Raw genomic sequence first — 27808 nt, 5'->3', positions numbered from 1 at the left:
CAGTATATAGTTGAATATAATAATTTTAATAAAATCTCGTGGACTTTTACCTATTTGAGACAAACTATACTGGGACCACACTCAACTATTAGTCATAGTAATATAATTTAAATATTGGTATCCAGATCCATGAAACTCGACAGCACACTAAACACACTCAATGCAAAGAGGTCCTCTCTCCAAGGTACATTATAATAAAGCCATCAAAAGTCAGACATAGAGAATTCTAAAAGCAGCAAGAGAAAAGGATCAAGTCACATGTAAGGGAACCGGCAAGTTGCTATCAACAGATTTCTCAGAAAACCTGTACACGCCAAGAAAGAACAGCCTGTAGAGAATGGGATAATATATTCAAAGTGCTGAAAGATAACAACTACTAGCAAAGCTATCTTTCAGAAATGAAAGAAAAACGGAGTCTTTCCCAGACAAGCAGAAGCTGCAAGAATTTATTACCACTAGACTAGCCTTACAAGAAATGCTTAAGGGAGCTGCTTCGACTGGAAGCAAAAGTATAATTACTATCATGAAAATATATGAAAATATAATCTCACTGACAGAGGTAAATTAATTACCAAATTCAGAAAACTCCATTGCTATAACTGTGGAATATAATCTTTCAAGTCTCCATTATGAAGGTTAAAAGTAAAAAACGGTTAATGGTAACTACAGCTACAAGTTGTTAAGGACCACACAATATAAAAAGATGTAAATCAAGCAACAAAATTGTAAGTTGTGAGGGGAGGGTAAAAGCCAAAAATATTTTATGAGACCAAGGTTAAGTTATTATCAGCTTAAAACACTCTATTATAACTATAAGATGTTTAATGTAAGCCCCATAGTAACCACAAAGAAAAAAAGTAACTACAGCAGACACACAAATGAGAAAGAGAAATAAATCAAAACTTATCACTATAGAAAATCACCGAACCACAAAGGTAAACAATAAGAGAGAAAGAAAGGAATAAAGAATATGCAAAGCAAACAGAAAACAATTAACAAAATGGCAGGTGTAAGTCCTTATCTATCAATAATAGCCTTGAATGTAAATAGATTAAATACTTCAATGAAAAGATACAGTGGCTGAATGGATGAAAAAACAAAAAACAAAATCCAACTCTATGTTGCCTACAAGACACTCACTTCACCTGTAAGGACACACTAAGACTGAAAGTGAAGGGATGAGAAATGATACTCCATGCAAATTAAAACCAAAAAGAGAAGAGGAGTAGCTATATTTTGATCAAATAGACTTTAGGTCAAAAATTGTAAAAAGAAACAAAGGTCAAAGGGGTCAATTCAGCAGGAGGATGTAATGATTTTAAATATCTATGCACCCAACACTGGTGCACACAAATACATAAAGCAAATATTATGAGACCTAAAGGGAGACATAGACTGCAATACAATAATAGCAGAACGCTACATCCCACTTTCAGCAATGGACAGATCACCCAGACATAAAATCAACAAAAAAAATTGGATTTAAACTGCACTCTAGGCCAAATGGACCTAACACACATTCACAGAACATTTCCTCCAACAGCCACAGAATACACATTTTTCTCATCAGCACATGGAACATTCTCCATGACGGACCATATGTTAGGCCACAAAACAAGTCTCAACAAATTAAAAAAAAAAAATCACAATCAGGCCAGGCGGGTGGCTCACACCCAAGAACTTTGGCAGGTAGAGGCGGGAGGATCACCTGAGGTGAGGAGTTTGAGACCAGCCTGGCCAACATGGTGAAACCCCGTCTCCACCATAAATTAGCCGGGAGTGGTGGTAGGTGCCTGTAATTCCAGGTATTTGGGAGGCTGAGGCATAAGAATCACTTAAACCCAGGAGGCGGAGGTTGCAGTGAGCCAAGATCGTGCCGTTGCACTCCAATCTAGGGGTCACACTGAAACTGTCTCAAAAAAAAAAAAAGTAGAAAGATCTCAAATACACAACCTGATGTACCTCAAGGAACTAGAAAGTAATAAACTAAACCCAAAATTAGCAGAACAAAGAAAATAATAAAGACCAGAAGAATGGAAATAAAGTGACCAAAAAAAAGATACCAAAGATCAACAAAACCAAAGATCATTTTTTTGAAAAGGTAAACAAAATCAACAAACCTATAGCAGACTAAGAAAAAAAAAAAGACTCAAATCAGAGATGAAAAAGGAGATATTACAACTAATACCATAAACAAAGTATTGTAAGAGACTATTATAAACAACTGTATGCCAACAAACTGAAAAGCCTAGAGGAAATGGCTAAATTCTTAGACACACATGAACTATCAAAACTGAACCATGAAGACACAGAAAACCTGAACTGACCAATGAGAGTGAGATTGAATCAGTAATAAAGTCTCCCATCAAAGAAAAGCCCAGGACTTGATGGCTTCATGGCTGAATTCTAACAAACATTTAAATAATACTAATTCCTTTCACACTATTCAAAAAACTGAAGAGGGAAATCTTCCAAAATCGTTCTGTAAGGACAGCATTACCCTGATACCAAAACCAGACAAGGACACAACAGAAAAGAAAACTACAGGCCAATATCCTTGATGAATATGGATGCAAAAATCCTGAATGAAATAATAGCAAACTGAATTCAACAGTATATTAAAAACATCATTTACCATGACCAAGTGGGATTCATCCAAGGGATGAAAGGATGGTTCAACATATGCATATCAATAAACATGATCTATCAAAAACCAACAGAATCAAGGACAAGAACCATATGATCATTTTAATAGATGCAGAAAAACCATTTGATAAAATTCAACATAGCGGCTGGGCGTGGTGGTTCATGCCTGTAATCCCAGCACTTTGGGAGGCTGAGGCGGGCGAATCACTTGAGGTCAGGCGTTTGGAACTGGTCTGGCCAACATAGTGAAACCCCATCTCTACTATAAATACAAAAAATAGCTGGGTGTGGTGGTGCATGCCTATAATCCCAGCCACTCAGGTGGCTGAGGCATGAGAATCGCTTGAACCCAGAAGGCAGAGGTGGCAGTGAGCCGAGATTGCGCCACTGCACTCCAGCCTGGGCAACAGAGCAAGACTCTGTCTCAAAAAAAAAAAAAAAAAAAAATTTAAATATACCGTCATCATAAAAACTCTCAACAAATTAGGTATGGAGGAAACTGTGCCTTAACACAAAGCCACGTATGACAAACCCATAGTTAATATCATACTGAACATGAAAAAGTTGAAAGCTTTTCCTCTTAAGATCTGGAACAAGACAAAGATGCCTACTTTCTTTTTCCTTTTTTTTTTTTTTTGAGATGGAGTCTCGCTCTGTCACCAGGCTGGAGTGCAGTGGTGTGATCTGCAACCTCCGCCTCCCAGGTTCAAGCGATTCTCCTGCCTCAGCCTCCCGAGTAGCTGGGACTACAGGCGCGTGCCAGCATACTCAGCTAATTTTTGTATTTTTAGTAGAGGCAGAGTTTCACCATGTTGACCAGGGTGGTCTCAATCTCTTGACCTCATGATCTGCCCATCTCAGCCTCCCAAAGTGTTGGGATTACAGGCGTGAGCCACCGCACCAGGCTAGGATGCCCACTTTCAACACTTTTATTCAGCATAATACTGTAAGTCCTAGCCAGAGCAATTAGCCAAGAGAACGGGTATTCAAATTGGAAAGGAGGAAGTCAAATTGTCTCTGTTTGCAGAAGACATAATCTTATGTATAGAAAACCCTATAGACTCTACCAAAAAACTGTTATAACTAATTAAAAAAAGTCAGTAAAGTTGCAGGATACAAAATCAACGAACAAAAATCAGTAGAATTTTATACATCACTAGCAAACTATCTGAAAAAAGAAATCAAGAAAGCAATTCCATTTTTCAAAAAAATTACCTAGGAATAAATTTAACCAAGGAGGTGAAAGATCTCTTTAATGAAAATTATAAAACATTAATGGAAAAAGTTGAAGAGGACATAAATGGAAAGATAGCCTATGTTCATGGATTAAAATTAATACTGTTAAAATGTCCATACTACATAAAGTGATCTACAGATTCAATGCAATTCAATGAAAATACCAATGATATTCTTCATAGAAACAGAATAAATAATCCTAAAATTTGTATGGAATCATAAAAGACCCCAAAAGCCAAAGCAATTTTGAGCAAAAAGAACACAGCTGGGGGCATCACACTACCTGACCTCAAAATATACTACAAAGCTATAGTAACCAAAATAGCATGCTACTATCATAAAAACAGATATAAAGACCAATAAAACAGAAGACAGAGCATGGAAATAAATCTATGTATTTACAGCCAATTTATTTTTGACAAAGACGCCGAGAATATACACTGGTGAAGGACAGTCTCTTTGATAAATGGTGTTGGGAACACTGGATATCTAGATGCCCAAGAATGAAACTAGACCCCGATCTCTCACCATATTAAAAAATCAACTCAAAATGGACTAAAGACTTAAATATAAGACCCCAAACAAATATAAATACTAGAAGAAAAGATAGGGAAACACTTCAGGACATTGGTCTGGGCAAGGGAAGGGTCTTTTGTATAAGACCTCAAAAGCAAAAACAGACAAATGGGATTACATCAAACTAAAAAGCTTCTGTACAGCAAAGGAAGCAATCAATAGACTGAAGAGACAATCTACAGAATGGAAGAAAATATCTGCAAACTATACATTTGACAGGGATTAATATCCAGAATATATAAGAAACTCAAACAAAATTCAATAGCAGAAAACACAAATAATCCAATTAAAAATAGGTAAAAGACCTGAATAGCCATTTCTTAAAAGACATACAAAGAGCCAACAGATATATGAGAAAATGGTCAATATCACTAATCATCAGAATAATGCAAATCAACAATACCACACTGAGATATTACCACACCCCAATTAGAATTACTATTATCAAAAAGACAAAAAATAAATGCTGGCATGAATGTGGAGAAAAGAGAACTCTTGTACATGGCTGGTGGAATGTAAATTAGTACAGCAATCTTGGAAAATAGCATAAAGGTTCCTTAAAAGATTAAAAATAGAACTATCATATGATCCAGCAATCCCACTACTGGGTATTTATCCAAAGGAAATGAAATTAGGATTTCAAAGGCATATCGGCACTCCTGTGCTTACTGCAGCACTATTCACAATGGTCAAGATACGGAATCAACCTAAATGTCCATCAATGAATGGAGGGAGAAAGAAAATGTGGAAAAAAAAAAAAAATATATATATATATATATATATATATATATATAAAAAAAAATACTATTTGGCCATTAAAAAAAAGAAATCCTGTCTTTTGTGGCAAAATGGATGAAACTGGAGGACATTAAGCAAAGTACAGAAAGACAAATACTGCATGTTCTCACTCATGTGGAATCTAAAAATGTTAATCTCATAGAAGCAGGCAGTAGAATAATACCTACTGGAGGCTCTGGAGAGTAGGGCAGAGGGGGCATGGGGAGAAACTGAACAACAGTTCAACAGGGGGATGAATTCTGGTGTTTTACTGCACAGAATGACTACGGTTAATAATATTTAATATTTCAGACAGGGTGTGGTGGCTCATGCCTGCAATTCTAGCAGTTTGGGAGGCTGGGGCAGGCAGATCGCTTGAGCCCAGGAGTTTGAGACCAGCCTGGGCAACATGGTGAGACCCAGTCTCTACAAAAATTTAAAAATTAGCCACATGTGGTGGCATACACCTGCAGTCCCAACTACTTAAGAGACTAGGGATCACATGAGCCCAGGACGCGGAGGCTGCAGTGAGCGAGCCATGATCGTGCCACTGCACACCAGCGTGAACAAGAGAATGAGACCCTATCTCAAAAAAAATTTATATACATACACATTTTATATACACATAAAATCCTCTCTTCTGGCTATTTTGAAATATTTATACATACTTATATATATTTCAAGTACTACGAAATATATTAGCACATATTAATATATAATTAAATATAGATTTCAAAATAGCTGGAAGAGAGGATTTTGAATGTTTTCACCACAAAGAAAAGATAAATGTATGAGGTGATAGATGTGCTAGTCTAATTTGGTCATTACATAAATGTATCAAAATATCACACTGAACTCCATAAATATGTACAATTACTAAGTGTCAATTAAAAACAAAGGCCGGGGCACGTGGTGGCTCATGCCTGTAATCCCAACACTTTGGGAGGCTGAGGCAGGTGGATCAAGAGGTCAGGAGATCGAGACCATCCTAGCTAACATGGTGAAACCCCATCTCTACTAAAAATACAAAATAATTAGCTGGGTGTGGTGGCACACGCCTGTAGTCCCAGCTACTCGGGAGGCTGAGGTAGGAGAATCACTCGACCCCAGGAGGCAGAGGTTGCAGTGAGCCAAGATCACACCACTGCACTCCTGGGCGACAGAGCGAGACTCCGTCTCAAAAAAACCAACCAACGAACAAATAAAAAAACAAAATAAAAAATAAAGTAGCACTGCACAAAAAACACAAAATTTTTAAAAAAGATTTCAGCCAAGGTAGATTTTGCTTGAATCTTAATCCATTTCTAATCCGGAGGTATGTAACACTGGAGTAGTGACCACAGTGGTGCTTGAATGTGATCGGGAACCTTCTTGCTCCTTGCCACTGTTCAGTCTAGGGGAGAACTAACAGTGAGATCTCCAAGCTGGTCCTTACGATGCTAAAGGACTTTAATTTGGTTGTGTCTATCAGGTACACTAGCAGCTCCAGGCAGCTGGCTAGCCCACCACTGGGCTAGGGAAACACCCTCCAGCAGGCCTCTAACATGGACTTCAGGAGTAGATGGCAACACAAACCAGGATTCGGACCAAGATGAAGAGAAATTTAAGTTTCTTCTATGTAAGAGGATGTCATCATCTACCCTGGGAGACAGTTGTGATTAATGAGATGGCATGTGAAGAGCCCAGCATCATGTCTAGAAAATATGTTTCCTGTGCTCTCACTTGTCACCATTCCTAGGGACAAAGGTAGAGGAAGAAGAATGTATCTGGGCCCCTGCAGATGAAAGCAGTGACAATTGTACATGCCAGAGAAGAAAAATGCATACATAACCTATGCACTGGGACTATAGTCTCTCAAGTCCTTGAAAGGATGAGAACATGACCACCATCTATGTATCTGCCAGTGGCAAGCAGTAGAGGTAGAAGCAGTGGGAGCCAATGGTTTTGATTACCTATAACTGACACTGGCCCAAATGACTTAGTATGGACAGGGATGGCCTTCTTTGAAGATCCTATCAAGGAAGCAAGGAGTCTTGGATCTAATTAATAAGGAATACTCTACTTATTGCCCAAGGAGTTTAATGATTTTGGACAGAGATGTAACATTGCAACTTAGAGTTTTTTGGAACTTATGGAATATTCATTCCCTGGAGTTACTCTTGTGCAATATGGTACTGTTAAAAGCAATGCTTGTATTTAGATCTTTAAAAAAATCTCTGGGAAATCCATTCATACAATGGATAAACTAGTTTCTAATTTGTCTCAATGTCATCACGTACCAGAAGTATTAAAAAGAAAAAGGCACGCCTGGCACAGTGGCTCATGCCTGTAATCTCAGCACTTTGGGAGGCCGAGGCGGGCAGATCACTTGAGGTCAGGAGTTTGAGACCAGCTGGGCAACATGGTGAAACCCCGTCTCTACCAAAAATACAAAAATTAGTTGGGCATGGTGGCATACGCCTGTAATCCCAGTTACTTGGGAGGCTGAGGTAGAAGAATTGCTTGAACCCGGGAGGCCGAGGTTGTAGTAAGCTGAGATTGCGCCACTGTACTCTAGTCTGGGTGAAAGATGAGACTCGGTGTCATGGAGAAACCTTGTCTCTACTAAAAATACAAAATTAGCCAGGCATGGTGGTGCTAGCCTGTAATCCCAGCTACTTGGGAGGCTGAGGCAGGAGAACTGCTTGAACCTGGGAGGCAGAGGTTGCAGTGAGCCGAGATCACGCCATTGCAATCCAGCCTGGGCAACAAGAGTGAAACTCTGTTTCAAAAAAAAAAGCATTTTTCCACACTTCACCGTTCCCAGATATGGCTATTTTACTTAGCTGCACAATCAATGTACCTCTTTTTATGTTTTTAATTTTTTTAGAGATGGGGGTCTTACTCTGTTGCCCAGGCCAGAATGCAATGGCGTGATCATAGCTCACTGTAGCCTCAAACTCCTGGGCTCAAGCAGTCCTCCTGTCTCAGATTCCTGAGTAGCTGGGACTGCAGGCGAGCACCACCACGGCTGGCTTTTTTGTTTTATAATAGTTGATTTACAGAAGATTTAGAGAATGTGAAATTCTACAGTTTGTTGTGTTTGGAGAACAGTGAGTAGTACAGTTTGGTACAATTTGTCTAGAGGATGGAAAACACGCAGAGCTTGAGTAGGAGAGATGAGGCTGGAAAGGAAATAGACCTCCGAGAAAGAAGTCTCTGGACTTCATGAGGAGTGGGGTAGAACTGAAAATTCTGAGCCCTAAGAGGGTGCAAACCATGTCCCGAAAGAATACTGTGCCAACAGTCAAGAAACTACAATATAATGGAACATAAGAGTAATTAAGGACATCTTCGCTTAGATGACTATGTCTATTTTCTTTGTTCCCTTGTTTTGTTACTCAGTCCAAATCTTTTATAGTGAAGACATGGAGCACTTGCTACTCCCCATGCCATATTCTAACACTTCAAATGTGCTAGCTCTTAATCCTCACAATAACCTTAGGAGATAAGCACTAATACTAATATTACCATGATTACACCCTTTTTACGGAAGATGTGGGGAGAGTAATTAGGTAACTTGCCCAAGGATATGCACCTAACAAATAGTAGAGACAGAATTTTAACCTAGGCAAGTCTGGCTGGGTTGACTATGCTGTGACCCCTCATAAAGATCTGTGTTCAAGAAAGTACCCCACAAAAATGTTAAATTGTCTCCAGAATTTATACTGGTCAATTTTTGAAGTTTCCACTCTTGACTGAGACCTAGTTATGTAACTTGGCCTTATAGCTGGACAACACTCAACAATGTCAACAAATAAGATGACACCAAAAATCAAGTCTCACCGGACCACTTCCCAGAATATGCAACAAATTCAGAATACGTCAACAAGGAAAGCACTCGGCAGAGAGAGAAATAAAAGAGATATTTAATGCTAGTGAATTTAAAAAACCCACAAACCCAACAATGTCATTTTGCCATGGCTATGTTCAGCAAACTCACTCATGGCTATGTTCAGCAGACTCACTCATGGCTATGTTCAGCAGACTCACTCATGGCTAGGTTCAGCAAACTCACTCATGCCTATATAGGTTCAGCAAACTCACTCGTCTCTGTCCTCCCTGTGACATACAAGGGAGCCAGCACTCCTGAGTCACCTGCCTCAGGTCATCAATGCTGACTGGTGAAGCCAAGGAATTACATTTCACTAAACTATAACCTCAAAGGAGCTCTCATTTTGAGGACTGGTACTGTTTCATCTTTCTTTCTAATTCTGTGCTCACGTTGCACCAACCCATGAGTCACGGCCACTAGAAGCCATGCCCCCCACACAATGCCTAGAACCCTAAGCTCTACCCATTTCTCTCACTGAAGAAAGTTTTAAGCAATGCAATTAAACTTCAAATCTTCTGTAATTTGTTAAAAGTTTATCATTTACATTTAATACTTTATTAGTAATATCAAATTACCAGCTAGAGATCTTACAACATTAGCTCTGAATTGCCAAACTAGATATTTACTCTGGGGGGTTAACTGTCATCATCAATACTGGGAATATGTGGTAATACCAGCAACCAGCTTAAGTATTTATGCCTGACCTTGTGCTGACAGGCAATTGCAAATAGCCTATATGTCTATAGGAATGTCAAAGTCATTGGAAGTTTTCTGTAAATGAATACATGCTTTAAGATTATAATCACATATATTTACAGACTTAAGATACAATCATTTTGGGCTGGGCGCGGTGGCTGACGCCTGTCATCTCAGCACTTTGGGACGCCGAGGTGGGCGATCACTTGAGGTCAGGAGTTCAGGACCAGCCTGGCCAACACTGTGAAACCCCATCTCTACTAAAAATGCAAAATTAGCCAGGAGTGGTGGTGGGCGCCTGTAATCCTAGCTACTCGGGAGGCTGAGTGGGGAGAATCACTTGAACCTGGGAGGTGGAGGCTGCAGTGAGCCGAGATTGTGCCACTGCACTCCAGTCTGGGCAAAAAGAGCGAAACTGCGTCTCAAAAAAAGAAAAAAAAAACAAAAACAGTAGCACGTGTGGTATGTATTTATCAATCCAGCTTTATCAGTAATCACTTCATATGCCGATGGTCTAAATGCACCAATTAAAAGACAGAGATTCTAAGAATGCCAAGACCATTTCTGCAGAAATTAACCCCTTGGAATGGGCAGCATGCTTTTCTGATCCTGAGTACCTGAAGGATAAAGATGTTTCCAATATCCTATCTGGAATAGGGGCAGAAAATGCCTTAGAATTGAGAGTCTGAGGACTATACCACACCAGATAAATTAACAGAAAAAAAAATCTTCCTGGCCACAAACTGCACTGTCAAAGACTCCACAAAAAAGTGTGTCCAGAAAAACTCATCTCTGTGATAAAAAAAGATCCATTCTCAGATAAAGTACGTATTCTAAAACTAAAGACACACACACAAAAAAAGCAGTGGTAGGAAAGACACAATCCAAAGGACAATACATTTCCCTCCCAGTTACCCGTCTCACCACAGCCAGGAAGCAGGCAGGGAAGATGGCATGCAGGCTGTGAAGGCATGGGGAAATCTGATTGAACTACTTTTCTTTTTGAACTCCAGATTTAAGTTGGTGAAAGCTCACTGTGATTAGAAAGGGAAATTTTCCTAATCTTAAACATCTGAAATAACTTTTACTTCACCTAAATCACTGATCACTGACAAAGTGACCCTGGCAAATCCAGTGTTCCCAAAGTCTGGCGTCTGAAGCAGGACATGTTCTATGGGCTGAGTTTCCCACACATTGTGTATTTTGGCTCTGAGTGCCCTAATGTTTCTGTGCATTAAGAATATTTTAATGCTATTTAAAGATTTGGAAAAAATCTTTTTAAATAAACCTTTATTCTGACACCAATGGTCTGATCTAAGTTACATTCTTGTATTGGCTAGTAATCACAGAAATGAAAGTGCTAGTAAATATGTTCACACATGAGAAACACAATGAAAAGACAGTCTATGTTCTTATATTATGCATCAACTTACAGTATCTGCTTATGTCCAATACTATGTGATTAAACCAGACAAAAAATGGAGTCTGTGGTTGTTTCTATTTTACATTTTAACTTAGTACATAACACAAGTTTCTGATCAGTCTTTGAACTTAGGTTCTACAAATATGCAGTAAAAATAGCTTCATGAGAATAAAGCCACCAACCGGAAGAATATAACATTTTGCTGGAATTTCATTATATCTGCCATAAATATTCAAGTTGCTTGTTGTTATAAAGTCAAATATTATATAAACCAAGTATCAGTGTTTAATAAGGGCAAAAGTATCTCAAGTTTCCAGTTACTTTAATAATTAAAAGCTTAACCACCCCCAAAATGAAAAATTCAGTTCTTTAATGAAATCTTGTTTCTACAAGGGCTTTTAAGTAACACACAGGATTTAACCTGAGGCTGAGTATATATGAGGAAGCTAGCTAAAATTTTACAATTTTAAGACAGCCAGCTGGATTTACCACAAAAATTCAAATACACTCTTTGAAACAAAGACAAGGGCTCAAGTGGAGTGCGGTTATTTGATGCTATGTGTATTTAACAAATAGATATGATTTTAAACCTGTATAAAGTTTACCTGTATACTAGAATCTCCCTTTATACATTTTGCTCCTTCTATTATAGCCATGTATGAGAATCTCAGTTGATCTGGGGTCTGAATAAGACCCATTCGGTATTTTCTCATGTTCAGTAACACCTGTTTAATGTTAATATCATCTCCTTTTTCCATCTGCAAGAAAGGCAAAAAATGAGACAAGTCTTTTGTTATTGGAACCCAGGAAACAGAATCAATGCAAGATCATTGCTAAGATTTTTGCTATGCATTTTCTCCTCTGAAAGAACAGTGATAATTTAACCCTGCAGCTATAACTGTTATGTACACAACAACTATCCCAGCCTACTCATCCCTCCCCACATCTCAACCTCTCAAGTAAATGGAGGACTTTGATTCTTTAGCTGATTCACAACTGATTCCAAACCAATCATAGTAATCTCATTCCTTCTGGCCAGTCATTGGTTAAAAAGGAAGGATTTATAATCAGTTCTGGCTAGTATAAGGACTATTTTTTTTTTTTTTAAAAGTCATGGCAGGAGTCAACCTTTCTGCTCACTCCCCTTCCGCCTCCTTCATGTCTGCACTGCAGACACGATGTCTGGATATACAGCACCCACCTAAAGATGGTGGAAAAGAGGCCAGGCATGATGGCTTATGCCTGTAATCCCAACACTTTGGGAGGCCAAATCACTTGAGGCCAGGAGCTAGAGACCAGCCTGGCCAACATCGCGAAATGCCGTCTCTACTAAAAATACAAAAATTAGCTGGGTGTGGCGGCGCATGCCTGTAATCCCAGCTACATTGGAGGCTGAGGCTGAAGAATCGCCTGAACCCGGAAGGAGGCGGTTGCAGTGAGGTCAGATAGCGCCACTGCACACCAGCCTGGGCGACAAAGTGAGACTCCATCTCAAAAATAAATAAATAAATAAATTAATTAATTAATTAAAATGCGGTGGGTTACACCTGTAATCCCAGCACTTTGGGAGGCCAAGGCGGGCAGATCATGAGGTCAAGAGATTGAGACCTTCCTGGACAACATGGTAAAACCCTGTCTCTACTGAAAATACAAAAAATAGCTGGGCATGGTGGTACGCACTTGTAGTCCCAGCTACTCGGGAGGCTGAGGCAGGAGAATCTCTTGAACCCGGGAGGCGGAGGTTGCAGTGAGCTGAGATTGTGCCACTGCACTCCACTCTGGCAACAGAGCGAAACTTCGTCTCAAATAAATAAATACATAAATAGAATAATAAAATAAAATGAAGAAAGATGGTGGAAAAGACAGCAAAAGCCCAGATCCACGATAACACCGCTGAGCTACAGCACTGCTCTGGACTACTGACCTAGTGTTAGAATCCCCACACCCAGGCCCACCAAAAATAAAAGAAAAAAAAATTGTTGAAGTTATGGTTGGCAGGGAACAGGCGTCATTAACAAAATAATCACCAGAGTTTTAAAACTTTAATGTAACAATCTAATTTTGATTGAAGTATACTATATATACGCAGAGTGGTAAAGTAATACAGATGTTTAGTTAAGACTCAACCGTTCCCAATTCCTAGCTTTCATTAGAGATGCAACATCTGAAATGTTCTTCCAAGAATATCACTCCATTGATCAAGCTCCTTGTGTGTGTGTTTACAATGAAAAGCATCATCATATTAATTCACCTGGGAATCTACTTTGTGCTAGCAGTCATGGTGGAAAGCATAAGAATGCTGACATAACTGCAACGAAGCATAGCTACGTTTTACAGAAACATCGAAGAGACTAATACAGGGCCTTAAAGTCAAGGTTAAGAACACCAGTCTTGTGTCAAGCGTGGTGGCTCAAACCTGTAATCCCAGCATTTTGGCAGGCTGAGGCAAGAGGATCACTTGAGCCCAGGAATTTGAGACTAGCCTAGCCAACATAGTGAGGCCTTGTCTCTACTAAAAATAAAAAAGCAAAAACTAGTTGGGTGTGGTGGTGCAGGCAGCTACTTGGGAGGCTGAGGTGGGAGGATCACTTGGGTCCAGGAGGTTGAGGCTGCAGTGAGCAGTGATTGCACCATTGTACTCCAGCCTGGGTGACAGGGCAAGACTCTGTCTAAACAAAGACAAAAACAAAATCCCCACCAGACTGAATACCAGGACAAGCTAAACTGCTTAGGTTATTGATAATCTTAGAACACGCTCAGAAAGCAGAAACTAAGCTGCGGGAACTACTGACGGAGTAGATGGCATGGAAATCAAAGCAGACAGTATTATTGGTGGGTTTGATCCTATAATAAGAGGGGGAAGTAAAGACAGAAGTTAGGAGAAGTATAAGGGCAAACGGAAGTTCCATGTATCCCAAGTAAGGAAAAAATAAAGGTCCTAAAAAGAGAAGAAAAGATCTAGGCTGTATACAGGCTGGGACTGGGAATGACTGGTGGAGAATTAGCCCTTGGGGGCACAGACAGGAACCTCAGGGGAGTAACAGTAATACTGACATTTATGGAATGCTCAGAAAACATCAGGGACTCTTCTAAGTGTCCTTAATGTATTAATTCACTGAATTCTCACGGCAACCCTGTGAAGTATGTCTATCATTATCCCTAGTTTTTAAATTTAAAAAATGAGATAAAGTATCTGTCTGAGGAGGAAGGAATTCAATATTACATATGAATTTATATTTGAAAAAATGTGGGGGAGAGACCTATTATTTCTGTAATATAAAGCTACCAGGAAGAAAAACATCTTCTTAGGGATCTCTAAAATCATCATGGATACATTCCTACCAGTCATGAATAAGAGGCAGTTGCAAGGGTGGAAATGAGATTTCTAGGTTTTTCCAAAAGTAGAAGTTTACGTTGAAAAACCTCAGTTCTGGGATACAGCATCAGAGTTTATTCATTGCCAGTGGAAGCAATTTAAAAAAAAAATCAGTGAGATTAAAATGAGATCGTAAGAAGCACTTACCAAAACAAGACAAGTGTCTACCAGAGAGAAGGTGCCGGAGCGCCCAATGCCTGCACTACAGTGGATCACCGCAGGCCCATGGTCAGGGTTCAAGGAGCCAGATTCTCTCACTTTAAACAAGAAATTGAGAAATGAAGCTGGTGATTCAGGGACTCCAAAATCTGGCCAGGTAGTATAATGAAAGTGAGATATTGTTCTGGTTTCACCACTCTAAAAAGTGAAAATCAAGGGAGGAGAAGTTAGTTCTAATTTTTTTCTTTTAAAAAACTACTTCAGAAAGATCATGTGTTTTATATAATTCTTTAAAGCCATATAGGCTGTTTATACTATGATTTTTCCATTTGTTTTCTGACAATCCCATATACAAACTAGGGAAGATTTTCTTTAGTGGAAATTTGGGATGTATTAATAATAGCTAACACATACAACACTTACTATTTTGGAGGCCTGTTCTAAGCACTTTACTTATTAACTCAATCCACACAATAATCCTATTAAAACCCATTTTCCTGATGAGGAAACTGAAACAAAGGGTAAGTAGTTTGCCCAAGGTCACACAGCTGGAACATGGCAGAACCAGGATCTGAAGCAAGCTGGGGCAGCCTTTGGGTTCTCAGCTACTAATCTGTTACCACACACGTTACCAATATTTTCTTTAATTCATGCATCATGAATGGGCTATTTTTTTCTATTTTAAAAAATTTCTGCCGGGTGCAATGGTTCATGCCTGTAATCCCAGCACTTTGGGAGGCCGAGGTGGGCGGATCACTTGAGGTCAGGAGTTCGAGACCAGCCTGGCCAACATGGTGAAACCCCGTTTCCACTAAAAATACAAAAAATTAGCCGGGCGTGGTGGCGCATGCCTGTAATCTCAGCTACTTGGGAGGCTGAGGCAGGAGAATTGCTTGAACCTGGGAGGTGGAGGTTGCAGTGAGCAGAGATCGTGCCATTGCACGCCAGCTTGGGCAACAAGAGTGAAACTCCATCTTCAAAAAAAAAAAAAAAAAATTTCTACCAGTATAATTTTACATTCTTTAACATTTTCCTTTTTATGAATTTCAAAGTTTATTTTTTAAATATAATCTCCCATTTACATGATTATCTTTTAGATTCTGCTACACAGGCATAGGGGAGCAACTCAAGAATTAATCTAAAGAAACGATCTTTATATTTTTAATTGGAATTGCTCCTCTAAATTGTTGCCTTTCCCCATGGCAATAATTTCCAATCCTAAAGCTGTTTATATGCTTTTGCTGATGTGCTAAAGTGGTTTACCAACATGCTAAATGTTTTCAGTCTCTTAAGCCTGCCTGGCATTCACTATCGCTTCCTGGATATTCCTGATGATCTGTATTTCTAACTCATTATGAAAATGTTCCTTAGCTTTTTGCCAATTGCCTTTTGCCCCAAGGAGCACTTCTCTGCTTTATACTCTTCATTTGTGTAAACGAAGCAGTGGTCTTCCACTAATACGTCTTTGTGCAATTTTTCAGTTTTATTGTAGGAGGTTTTTTTTTTTGAGGGAGGAGGCATAGAAACAATGTAAAAAACCTTGACGTTTAATGGTTTAACTAAAGATTATTATTATAATATCCTGCTCCCAATAAAAATTTTCAAAATTAGAAGTTAGCTTTCACTTTAAAAATATAAATTTTCGGCCGGGCGCAGTGGCTCACACCTGTAATCCCAGCACTTTGGGAGGCCGAGGCGGGTGGATCACCTGAGGTCAGGAGTTCGAGACCAACCTGACCAACATAGAGAAACCCCGTCTCTACTAAAAATACAAACCGTATCTGGGCGTAGTAGTGGTGCATGCCTGTAATCCCAGCTACTTGGGAGGCTGAGGTTGTGGTGAGCCGAGATCGCGCCATTGCACTCCAGCCTGGGCAACGAGAGCGAAACTCCATCTCAAAAAAAAAAAATCCATTTTGAAGTAGAAATTAAGACTTCTATGTTCCAGACTCAGTATATAAGGTATAATACTAATAAAATACAGTGAAATAAATTTTTTAAAAAGTACATACTTTTAGTGACCTTTTAACATCCAGCATTAATAATTTCAAATACAGTGTGATCCACAAGTTCTCAATATACTAAAAACAATAAAAAATTTCTCCATTACGAATTAAAATGATCATGGTTTCTAGGTTTTAAGACATTTATTTTTAAATTAATTATGGTAAGTGAACAAAGCCAGACTAAAGGCTATATACTATACTATTCCATTTATATGACATTCTGGAAAAGGCAGAAAAACAGAAACAGAAACCAGATTACCGGTTTCTGGCTGGGGGTAGAGGACAGGACTGACTGTACACAAGCAACACAAGAACATCTGGGGCAGGGGAGAGGTGACAGAACCGATCTATGTTTCTGTTATGGGCAGTGGTTACGCGACTGAATGCACTGTCAAAAGTCACAACACAACTGTACACCAAAAGGAGTCAATCTTATTGTAGGTTAAAAAAAAAGGTAAATTAAATTTATTGCATTAAAAAAGAGAATTCAAGACATTCTAAAATAAGAAGGTAAACTCTAGTCTCCTTTTACAAAGCAGCAGGTGGGCAGTTAATAAGGCAACACTGACACAGGAATGAGCTAGAGAGGCGGGTTCTTGACAGCGGGCAGGGGGGATACAGTTAACTCAAAGTCAAGTTTTCCTTTAAATGAGGTTAAGATTCCAGTGGATGTTAATAACCCACTTTGTTTCTTACTTGCTGTGGCCACCAGCAGGACCAGACTCAGTCTGTGTGGGCCTTCATGTGGTCTGCTTTGAGCAGGGGCCTGCAGTGTTCTGTGGGCTATGGCCCAGTGCTTCTACGGGGTCCTGCGCACAATTACTTCATCAAGTCCTGGCTCAAACATATGGTTAACCCCCAATCTTGGGCAACAGCTTGCTTTCTCTTTGCTTGTATGATTTTGGCTCAAAACTAGTGGTCTCAATCTTTTTCAAATTCAGGTCACGCTGTCTGGGATATTGGAAGCCAGTTTCCAGAAATGCTCATGACTATTTGTATAATACAGTCTTCCCCACTAATAGATTTTTGAAAATCAGTTGTTGTTTTTTCCCCTTACAGAACCAGGACTTTTTTGAGAGGTTAACTTTGATTAATTTATCCTTACAGAAACAAGATTAAAGAAACACGGCTTTCCAAAATCATAATTCACAGTTACAAAGGACCACATGAAGGCATAAGATGCATATATTTACTACTCTGGTATAGAAACATTCATATGCATGACTGGATGGACCCCTTTCCCTCTTTTTCACGCAGGAAAAAAAATGAGAGGGGAAAAAAAAGGGTTGTCAAAGGATACAGAGCTAAAACAAAATTCATCTTTATTCCAAACAAGGTCTGCATTTAGACTTTACAATTTTTGGCAAACTCCTTATTTTCAAAACTGTGGAAGCACCCTTTTCTTCTCCTTGGTCACTGAGTCACACTACTTCTCCTCTGGTCCCCAGCTGCTGCCCTCCACCCTTCTCGCTGCTTTACCCCCCTCCCTACACACACCCGGGTTGCACCCACAATTATAGGCTGTCCCTGTCTGCAGCCGTTCCACACATGCCTGCCAAGTTTTCTGTGTAAAACTTTGCATTATGTATACTACATTCTGCACAAAATGTCAGTGGCTTGCTGTTCTAAGGCAAACTCCCATTTACATTTTTAAAAGAGAATTCTAAATTTAAAGTCTTTGAATAGGAATGTCAAACTTGCATATATGAAGCCAGGAAAATAACCTGTGAGTTGAGCAAGTGTAACAACAGGAATTGTTAGGCCACAGCAATTTAAGTGTATGCCCTGTTCACAGCCTTCAAATGCAAGTTAATAATAATCATAAATATATAATAAGATTATACATTTTCCAATTATCATAAAAACTCTATACAGCTCTATGACCCCAGGCCCAATTACTTTCACACTTTAGGTATATATGGAAGGTACCAAGATTTTGTTTCTAAAAGACTTTAACTAAGCCCCAGTTCTGTCATCTGTAAATAGGGTTAATAATACTACTTACCTTACAAAACTGTTGTAAGGAATAAATAAAACAATTAATGTGAAGTGCCTGCCATATCCCTGCACATGGTAAATGCTTAACAGATACTGGATATTTTTAAAACAACTATACTCACCAATTGCCTTTATTGTGGCCCCTAGAAAGCTCCAGTCAATTGTAAAACTCAACACATTTTCAACCTCTTCATTGGGTATTTCCTCTACACCTAAAGAGTGACAAAGTTTGTCAACCCTATGTCCTAACCAGATGTCAAATCTGTACCTTCACTATCACTGCCTTAGTTGAGTCTCTCATCAATTTTTGCCAGGGTCAGTATGTCAGTGATAAATATTTACTGACTGGGATTCATTGTGAAAGACAGATCGAACTCACCAGATCAGGAGGAGTGGCAGAAACTGCTAGGGACAGGCTTGCATTCTAAGCAGAGAGAAAGCAATATGCAAAGGCATGCCACCCACCCCCACCAAGGAATTAACCTATTAGAGAAGTCTGTCTGTTAGCACGAACAAATCCTGGATACCCGAAGGAGAGGGAGTTAGACAAGGAGGCAAGGACCAGGCTGAGCTGGGTCATGGTGTTGTGCACTGGACACAGACTTTTTTTGGTAACCAATGGAAGCCACAGAAGAATTCTTAGAGGATGGTGGAAAGATTGCATCTGTGCTTTACAACAATCACTCAGGTGTAATGTGCTTAAAATGTACTCTGTGTAATGGCGGGGGAGTACCAAGACAGCAGATAACTTCCAACCCCTTGGAAGTTAAAAACCTCATTATGGAGTCAAGATTTACATAGAGAGAAGTATTGAACAAGCAGTAGAATGATAAAATTAAAATTACTGAAAAAGTATAAGAAGAATCATAGCTGTCAGGGATAAATGTGTCATAGATATATGTTAGGAGAGACCTAACTAAGAAGTGGGCCACAGGGGTTACTAAGGACGTGCAGAATATAAACAGGCAGAGAAGAGAGAGGACATTCTAGGTAGAATAAACTGTTTAAACTATTTTGAACCAAATCCCAGCTAAGCATCATAATAATTAGAGACTCTCATCTTGCTAAATCTTTAGGGACAGGGAAATAGAAGACAATCAACATTATAACAGTATTCCTGGAACTCACTAAACATAAAGCTGGCCAACATTACAGAAATAGTGAAGGGCAACTAAAAAGAAAAAACTGAAAGACGCGTACTCTAGATGACCTTATATTTTTAAAATCCCTCAAAATTATCTCCATAGCTTAAGCCACAGGCCACAATGAAAGCCGAGATGCAATCTCTTCTTCAGGGGCAAGAGTTCAAACTTTTAGCTTTAAGTAAGTCACTGTAAAGGGCTCCTGGTATGTCATTTTGCTGCTCCATTAGACTAGAGGAGGCGCAGGGCTTGCTTAGACAACAGCTTTACCTTTGGACTTGTTATCAGATACGTGTCAGACTCCCTTAGACGCAAACTGGATCTCTGCACCCCAGAGACCTCAATAAAGACAGAGATCTGCGGGTTGAGATTGGCTATCAGCCCCCTACTCCATCATCACTTTTTCTCACTCCCTTGGTTCGTTCTTTCTCTCTAGTATCCTTTTCAACTACTCCCCGTTCCTGTTGTCCCTTCCAATTCATTACTATTACAAAAAGGAAACTGATCAACTCAAAAGGTAATTGTGGCTCCCGCATTATGTCTTAGACACCGTCATGATATTAACTCACTTGACCTTTAGAGCAATCCTATGATGTAGGTACGTTATCACCCTCATTTTATAGATGATAAAACAGGTACTGTTTATCATCTATAGTAAAGTAATGTGACCCAAGTCACTCAGCAAGAATGGCAGAGTCAGGATTTAAACTTAGGCTATCTGATTGTAGAGTTTATCTACTTAGGCAAATGTAATTCTGTCTCTCATACTGAAATGCTACTTTATCCTTCTAAAGAATAAAGAATCCCTAGTTCTAATTAAAAATTATAAAGTAGAACACAAACAAATTCTTGCTATTATATTGTGGTATGTTCTAAACCCAGGCCAATAAAAAATCCAGTGATCATGTCATTATACCACACAGTTGCTAGCAACTAAAACAGAGTGTCTGCCAACTCACATGACGGCCTCAACTCAAGAAAGATGCTTCAGAATCAATAATCTCTCTTTATAACAATTAGCATCTTTTCAAAAGGACTTATCCCCATGTCAAAAGTTAGGAGATGGCCGGGCACAGTGGCTCACACCTGTAATCCCAGCACTTTGGGAGGCTGAGGCGGGCAGATCACCTGAAGTCAGGAGTTCAAGATCGGTCTGGCCAACATGGCGAAACCCTATCTCTACTAAAAATACAAAAAATTAGCCAGGCGTGGTGGTGCACACCTGTATTCCCAGCTACTCGGGAGGCTAGGACAGGAGAATCACTTGAATCCAGGAGGTGAAGGCTGCAATGAGCCAAGATCATGCCACTGCACTCCAGCCTGGGCAACAGAATGAGACTTTGTCTTAAAAAAAAGGGACCAGGAGAACTAATGAGATCAGTCTGTCACTTATTATCTAAGTAATCGATGGAAAAATTCCTATAACCTAACGGATTTTAACATAACTATTATTTTTTATAATATAAAATACCAGGATAATAAGAATATTTACACTATCCACACTAACTGAAGACTACTGGTCAAATGATATATATGTGAAAGCATTTTGGAATCTGATAAACAAAACACAAAAATCATTCTATTTTATTGTTACTTAAGGTATAATCAATTCTCAATAAGGACTGTTTCAGAAATAGGGAAACACATCTATGTCCTTCATCTAAATCAATTTTAATGCCATAAGCAAATGAGTAATTACCTGGGATAAATACCAAGAGAAGATGATTCAGAGAACTTTCAGAACCTTGTGGAAATACAGTTCTGTTTCTGAGAATGAACAATGTACAGCTCAGTCCAGTATCAAAGAGTTATTGATGTATCTCAATGCAGTTTAAGACACATGTAAATGGAAAGAGTTGGGACAAAATAAATATAGTAATGGGAATTTATAAATAAATCTAAGCATTATCATTCCTAATTTTGAGCCCTTTTAGGTAACTCAAGAGACTGTATAATAAGCTTAGTATGGATGTCATGGAAAGCTGGACAGAAGGAAAACCAGGAACCTAGGCCTCACGCACAGAGCATGCACCTATGCTTACTCAATGCAGCAAAAAACACAAGTGTTTCAAGGGATCCACCATAAAAGGGACTGCCACACATCTAAAAAGCATGTATATATCTCCCTTCTCTTTAAGGTTCTTTTGTATTGTTAGTGATCACTTAATTTACTTAATGGTTAACTAAAACAGTATTTCACTTTATAGACTACATACATTCCTAAAGTCATATGAGGCTAAACATTCTCCTATTTTCAAGCTATCACAGTTTCTATTAGCATCTCAGAATTACTCTCATTTCATTATTTTCTAGTTTATTCTAATTACAACACAAAGAGGGCAAAAGAGGTAAATGGCAAAAGGGGGAGAAATGCCTCAATCATCACCCTGGCAACAGCAGGTTCATAACCCACTATGTGTATGTATCTCAACCAAGGCCCAAGGAACAGTTCATATGTTTCTGGGGAAGAAAAATGCAAGTAAAGCCTGGCATGGTTGCTCATGACTGTAATCTCAACACTTTGGGAGGTCAAGGTGGGAGGATCGCTTGAGTTTGAGACCAGCCTGGATAACAAGGCAAGACCCCATCTCTATTAAAAAAAAATAAGAAAATTAGGTATGGTGGCTCATGCCTGTAATCCCAGATACTCAGGAGGCTGAAGTGGGAGGATTTCTTGAGGCCAGGAGTTGGAGGCCTCAGTGAGAGCTGTGATTATGCCACTGTACTCCAGCCTGGGTGGCAAAGCAAGACTGTCTCAAAAAACCAAACAACCAACCAACCAACCAAACACCCAAGTAAATGTTCTTGAGACCACATGCCACATTTATACATGTGTATGTATGTATGTATTTATGTATGTGTGTGTTACATATATATATAAAACACCATTTTTTTCCAACTCAATAGGGACAAATTTTTGTGTCGTGAATCACTTAACAATAGCTTTGTAAGTTATTTTCTTGACTATTTTGCTATTCTTGTCACAGGTCCTGGGAGCTATTGCTTCCTGGGCATTTACTAAGGTCAGATGCTCTGCATACACATCCTCATTTGACCTTCAGGACAGCCCTGGAGGGGAGGCGTGGTAACCACCATTTTACACATGAGGAAGGGATCAGGGAGGGTGGGGAACAAGTCTAAAGTACAGCTCTACTAAGCAGCAGAGCTGGATCTGAATCCAGGTTTGCCTGATTCTAAAGCCCTCTCTATTAATCCCCATGTATTCCTATTAATTAATTTTTAATCCCCAAATATCAAACTGAACTTTGAAATTCTTAGTTTCTACTGTTTCTTCAGAGTCCTCAGAAAGCTACTACATGCAGGCACACAATCTAAAAACACGTGATTATGACTAGATACTATAGGTATTATCCAAATGCATGTGCTTATCAAACTTCAAATCTAATAATAAAGAATAATTCTTTAAACCATCATATAAAGTCCACACTTTCGGGCAAGAAAGGTCTTACATTGATATTTTCTAATTGTAGTAGATGTACTGTATAATACGACTTCACATCTTCTGACAAGAGCTTCACACTGAATCCTGTTTCTTTAAACAGCATCTCTTGGTCATCTGTTGGCCAGTACTGTGCACATTTAACCTAAATTTAGAAATATGTATAGGATTTTTTTTTAGTTTATAGACATCATGAAACCATAAAGTTAAAAAATGAAAACAAACCAGATATGTACATGCTATATTTTTTCAAGTACCCAAAACTAAGAAGTCACTACTATATTCTACGCTTAATGTATTTTAGTAAGATTGAAATTTTATAGCCGGGCGCGGTGGCTCACGCCTGTAATCCCAACAATTTGGGAGGCTGAGGCGGGAGGATCACCTGAGATCAGGAGTTCGAGACCAACCTGGCTAATATGGTGAAACCCCGTCTCTACTAAAAATACAAAAACTAGCTAGGCACGGTGGCGGGTGCCTGTAATCCCAGCTACTTGTGCGACTGGGGCAGGAGAATTGCTTGAGCCCAGGAGGTGGAGGCTGCAGTGAGCCAAGATCATTCCACTGCACCCCAAAGCAAGACTCCATCTCAGGGAGCGGGGCAGGTAGAGATTAAAATTTTATAAAGCATTTTTTTATGTGTGTGCAGTCATCACTGTAAGCCAGTTTTAGAACATTTCTCTCAAACTCAGAAATCCCCTTGTGTCCTATTCCCACTCCAAGCCGCAGGCAAGCACTGATCCATTTTCTGTCTCCATAGGCTTTTCTTTTCTTTTGAGCTGGAGTCTTGCTCTGTCGCCCAGGCTGGAATGCAGTGGCGCAACGTTGGCTCATTGCAACCTCTGCCTCCTGGGTTCAAGCAATTCTCCTGCCTCAGCCTTCTGAGCAGCTGGGATTACAGGCATCTGCCACCACACCCAGCTAATTTTTGTATTTTTAGTAGAGACAGGGTTTTGCCATGTTGGCCAGGCTGGTCTTGAACTCCTGACCTCAAGTGAGCCACCCACCTCAGCCTCCCAAAGTGCTGGGATTACAGGCGTGAGCCACCATGTCCGGTCTTATAAGGTATTTTTTAAGTGTTCCTGTAACTTATAAACTAAAAAATCCATAGATATCATATTCATAAAATAAAAATAAATTTATCATTCTTAAAGCATGATTACCTACATTTTAACATCATAGGACATTCACTTTATGTTTCTAGAATTATCAAACCCTTGCAATAATTTTATCTTCAAAATAAATGTTGCTGGCCAAGCGCAGTGGCTCACGCCTGTAATCGCAGCACTTTGGGAGGCCGAGGCAGGCAGATCATGAGGTCAGGAGACCAAGACCATCCTGGCTAACACGGTGAAACCCCGTCTCTACTAAAAATACAAAAAATTAGCCGGGTGTGGTGACGGGCGCTTGTAGTCCCAGCTACTCGGGAGGCTGAGGCAGGAGAATGGCGTGAACCCGAGAGGCGGAGCTTGCAGTGAGCTGAGATTGTGCCACTGCACTCCAGCCTTGGCAACACAGCAAGACTCCGTCTCAAAAAATGAAAAAAAAAAAAATGTTGCTGAAGAGGCTTTATTTTACAAATATTTTCCACAAATGCCTATGAATCTGCTACTCAATATTTCATCTAGGGCCAGGCATATATGACTCACACCTGTAATCCTAGCACTTTGGGAGGCTGAGGTGGGTGGATCACTTGAGCCCAGGAGTTCAGCCTGAGCAACAGGACGAAATTCAGCCTGGACAACATGGCGAAGTCCTGTTTCTACAAAAAATACAAAAAATTAGCCGGGTGCGGTGGTGCACCCCTGTAGTCCCAGCTACTCAGGAGTCTGAAGTGGGAGGATGACCTGAGCATGGGCAGTTGAGGCTGCAGTGAGGCTGCGCCACTGCCCTCCAGCCTGGATGACAAAAGTGAGACCCAGTCTCAAAACAAACAAACAAAAAAATGACATTTAGAAATAACACTGTATATTTGCTTACTAAAATTAAACTGGGGGAGAGAATGAGAAGATAAGCCCCTTTTACCTAGAGTTTGGCAGAACTACTGATATGAAATTCAAATCTGTAACAATAAACACATCTTCCCAAATGCCAAAGTATGAAGCCAGCAGACTGAAGCAAGGTGAAATAATCATTTCAGTAGGAAAAAAAACCAGAAAAAAATTTTTTAAAAATGGCCATTTCTCCTTTTCCAAATAACAGCTACAAACAATAAAAATGCCTCCCAAACCAATAAATATTATGAATTAATACTTTAAAAGGTGCTAAAAGACAAACAAAAAATGATAGAAGAAGTAAAAAAGTATAAATAAGAATTAGAGTAACTCAGAAATAAGATGACAGAAGACAGAAAAGTTCAAATAATAGAACACATCATTTCAGAAATGAGGATTAAACCAGAAGGAAAAGAGGAATAAACACAATAGATAATAATGCCTTGGCTGGGCGCGGTGGCTCACGCCTGTGATCCCAGCATTTTGGGAGGCTGAGGCAGGCGGATCACAAGGTCAGGAGATCGAAACCATCCTGACTAACACAGTGAAACCCCGTCTCTACTAAAAATACAAAAAATTAGCTGGGTGTGGTGGTGGATGCCTGTAGTCTCAGCTACTTGGGAGGCTAAGGCAGGAGAATGGCGTGAACCCAGGAGGCGGAGCTTGCAGTGAGTCGAGATAGCACCACTGCACTCCAGCCTGGGCGACAGAGCAAGACTCTGTCTCAAAAATAATAATAATAATAATAATGCCTTAAGAGGAAAATAAATAATTTTTTTTTTTTTAAGAGACAGGGTCTTGCTCTGTAGTAGCCCAGATTGGAGTGCACTGGGGTGAACTTGGCTCACTTCAGCCTCAATCTTCTGGGCTCAAGCGATCCCCCAACCCCAGCTGGGACTCCAGGTGCATGCCACCACACCTGGCTACTTCTTGTATTTTTTGTAGAGGCAGGGTCTCACTTTGTTGTCGAGGCTGGTTTTGAACTCCTGGGCTCAAGTGACCCTCCTGCCTCAGCCTCCCAAAGTGCTGGGATTATAGGTGTGAGCCCTCCAACCTGGCCAGAAAAAAAAAAAAAAATGTTTAAGTAAAATAGAAATAAAGAGATAAACAGGATTAGAGAGAATGTGACAAATAAAGAAGATAGGCAAAGAAAATCCAACATATGTATATAATAGGAAGACCCAAAGAAGAACATTAAAGCAAGCAAGGGAGCAGAACAAATACTAAGGACTGTAATTCAACAAATATTTCTTTAACAGAAAGTATTAAAAAAATTTTAAAAAGTACTTGAAGTCAAACTCTCAAGGAGACATCATGTACCTGTAAAAACTGACCCAGAATGGCCAATTACTAAGACATATTTTTGGTAAAACTAATAATATCTGAAGAAAAAGAAAAAAAGAATTATTTGGGTAGTGTAGATAAAAAGAACAAGAGACTTATAAAGGAAATAAGACGTCCATTAGACTTTGGTGGAATACCAGAAGGAAATGGAAAAAAAAAAAAAAGTTGTTCCAAGAATAGCAGGTGAGCCAAGGATTTTATATCCTGCCAAACTGACTTTCAGATATTAAGATAGCAGACGAACCATCAGTGACATGTTAAAAAAATGACTATAATGCTCACAAGCCCCTCCTTAGGATCCACTAGAGAATGAGCTTTAGTCAGAATGACTGGAGAGACATCAGCAAAGACTGTTGATGAATATTATATAATGCTTGCTTGTAGAACTAAGAGTCTACAAGGGATGTAAGGGAGAGACCACAGTTTGTAAAGTACAACTCAGAAACACCAGGAAGAGAATGAAAAAAAATTAAAAATTGTAAACCATTTTCAGTAATTATTTTGGTAGCAGATGATTTCATGATTATGGCTATATATTGTATGTGATATGGGAAGAAGGAAACGAGTCATTACAAGATAGTTTACATCTCTCTTATCTTTGAGAACCAGGATTCTTGGTATGAAAAAGGAAACAGCAGATATAAGATGGAAGGGGCTAAGCAACCCTTATAGTTCCAAATTTGAATTGGGAATATCATTATGAACTCTTGAAGTATGTTATCTTAACATACACATATTGTTCCTTAGCTTTTGTCCACTGAAAAGCCCTAAAAACAATGACCAGTGCAGTAGCAATATATATCCTTATTTTTGCTGTGATCTTGAAATACTGCTGCCCATTAAAAGAAACCAGAACTCCTTAGAAAATGGCTGGTTCCAGGTCTGGGCAGCAAGAGTTTGAGATGAGCCTGAGATGCAGTCATTACACATAGCAAAAAAAAAAAAAAATTTTTTTTTTTTTTTTTTTTTTCAGACAGGGTCTCGCTCTGTCACCCAGGCTAGAGTGCAGTGGCACGACCACAGCTAACTGTAGCCTTGATTTCCTGGCCTCAAGCGATCCTCCTGCCTCAGTCCCCCAGGTAGCTGGGACTATACAGGCAT

The 27808-nt window shown here is 39.4% G+C and overlaps 1 protein-coding gene across 8 annotated transcripts in view; it reads right to left on the bottom strand.

Moving 5' to 3' along the window:
• The window catches only part of PTPN2 (protein tyrosine phosphatase non-receptor type 2), a 99620-nt gene that overhangs the window by 16402 nt on the left and 55410 nt on the right, over positions 1 to 27808 (bottom strand). For 3 of the 8 annotated variants that reach the window (XM_054460991.2, XM_054460993.2, XM_054460990.2), the window contains exons 5-8: positions 23380 to 23514; positions 16776 to 16844; positions 14752 to 14961; positions 11834 to 11986 (exon numbers count right to left, since the gene is read on the bottom strand). In XM_054460991.2, coding sequence (XP_054316966.1) covers positions 11834 to 11986; positions 14752 to 14961; positions 16776 to 16844; positions 23380 to 23514 — 567 coding nt within the window. The remainder of the gene's footprint in view (positions 1 to 11833; positions 11987 to 14751; positions 14962 to 16775; positions 16845 to 23379; positions 23515 to 27808) is intronic. The other 5 variants (XM_054460992.2, XM_054460995.2, XM_063653366.1 and 2 more) reach the window with 2 other exon arrangements.

This window comes from Pongo pygmaeus, chromosome 17, assembly GCF_028885625.2.
Source record: "Pongo pygmaeus isolate AG05252 chromosome 17, NHGRI_mPonPyg2-v2.0_pri, whole genome shotgun sequence".
Classification (NCBI taxonomy): domain Eukaryota; kingdom Metazoa; phylum Chordata; class Mammalia; order Primates; family Hominidae; genus Pongo; species Pongo pygmaeus.
This window is presented reverse-complemented; position numbering and strand designations above follow the sequence as displayed.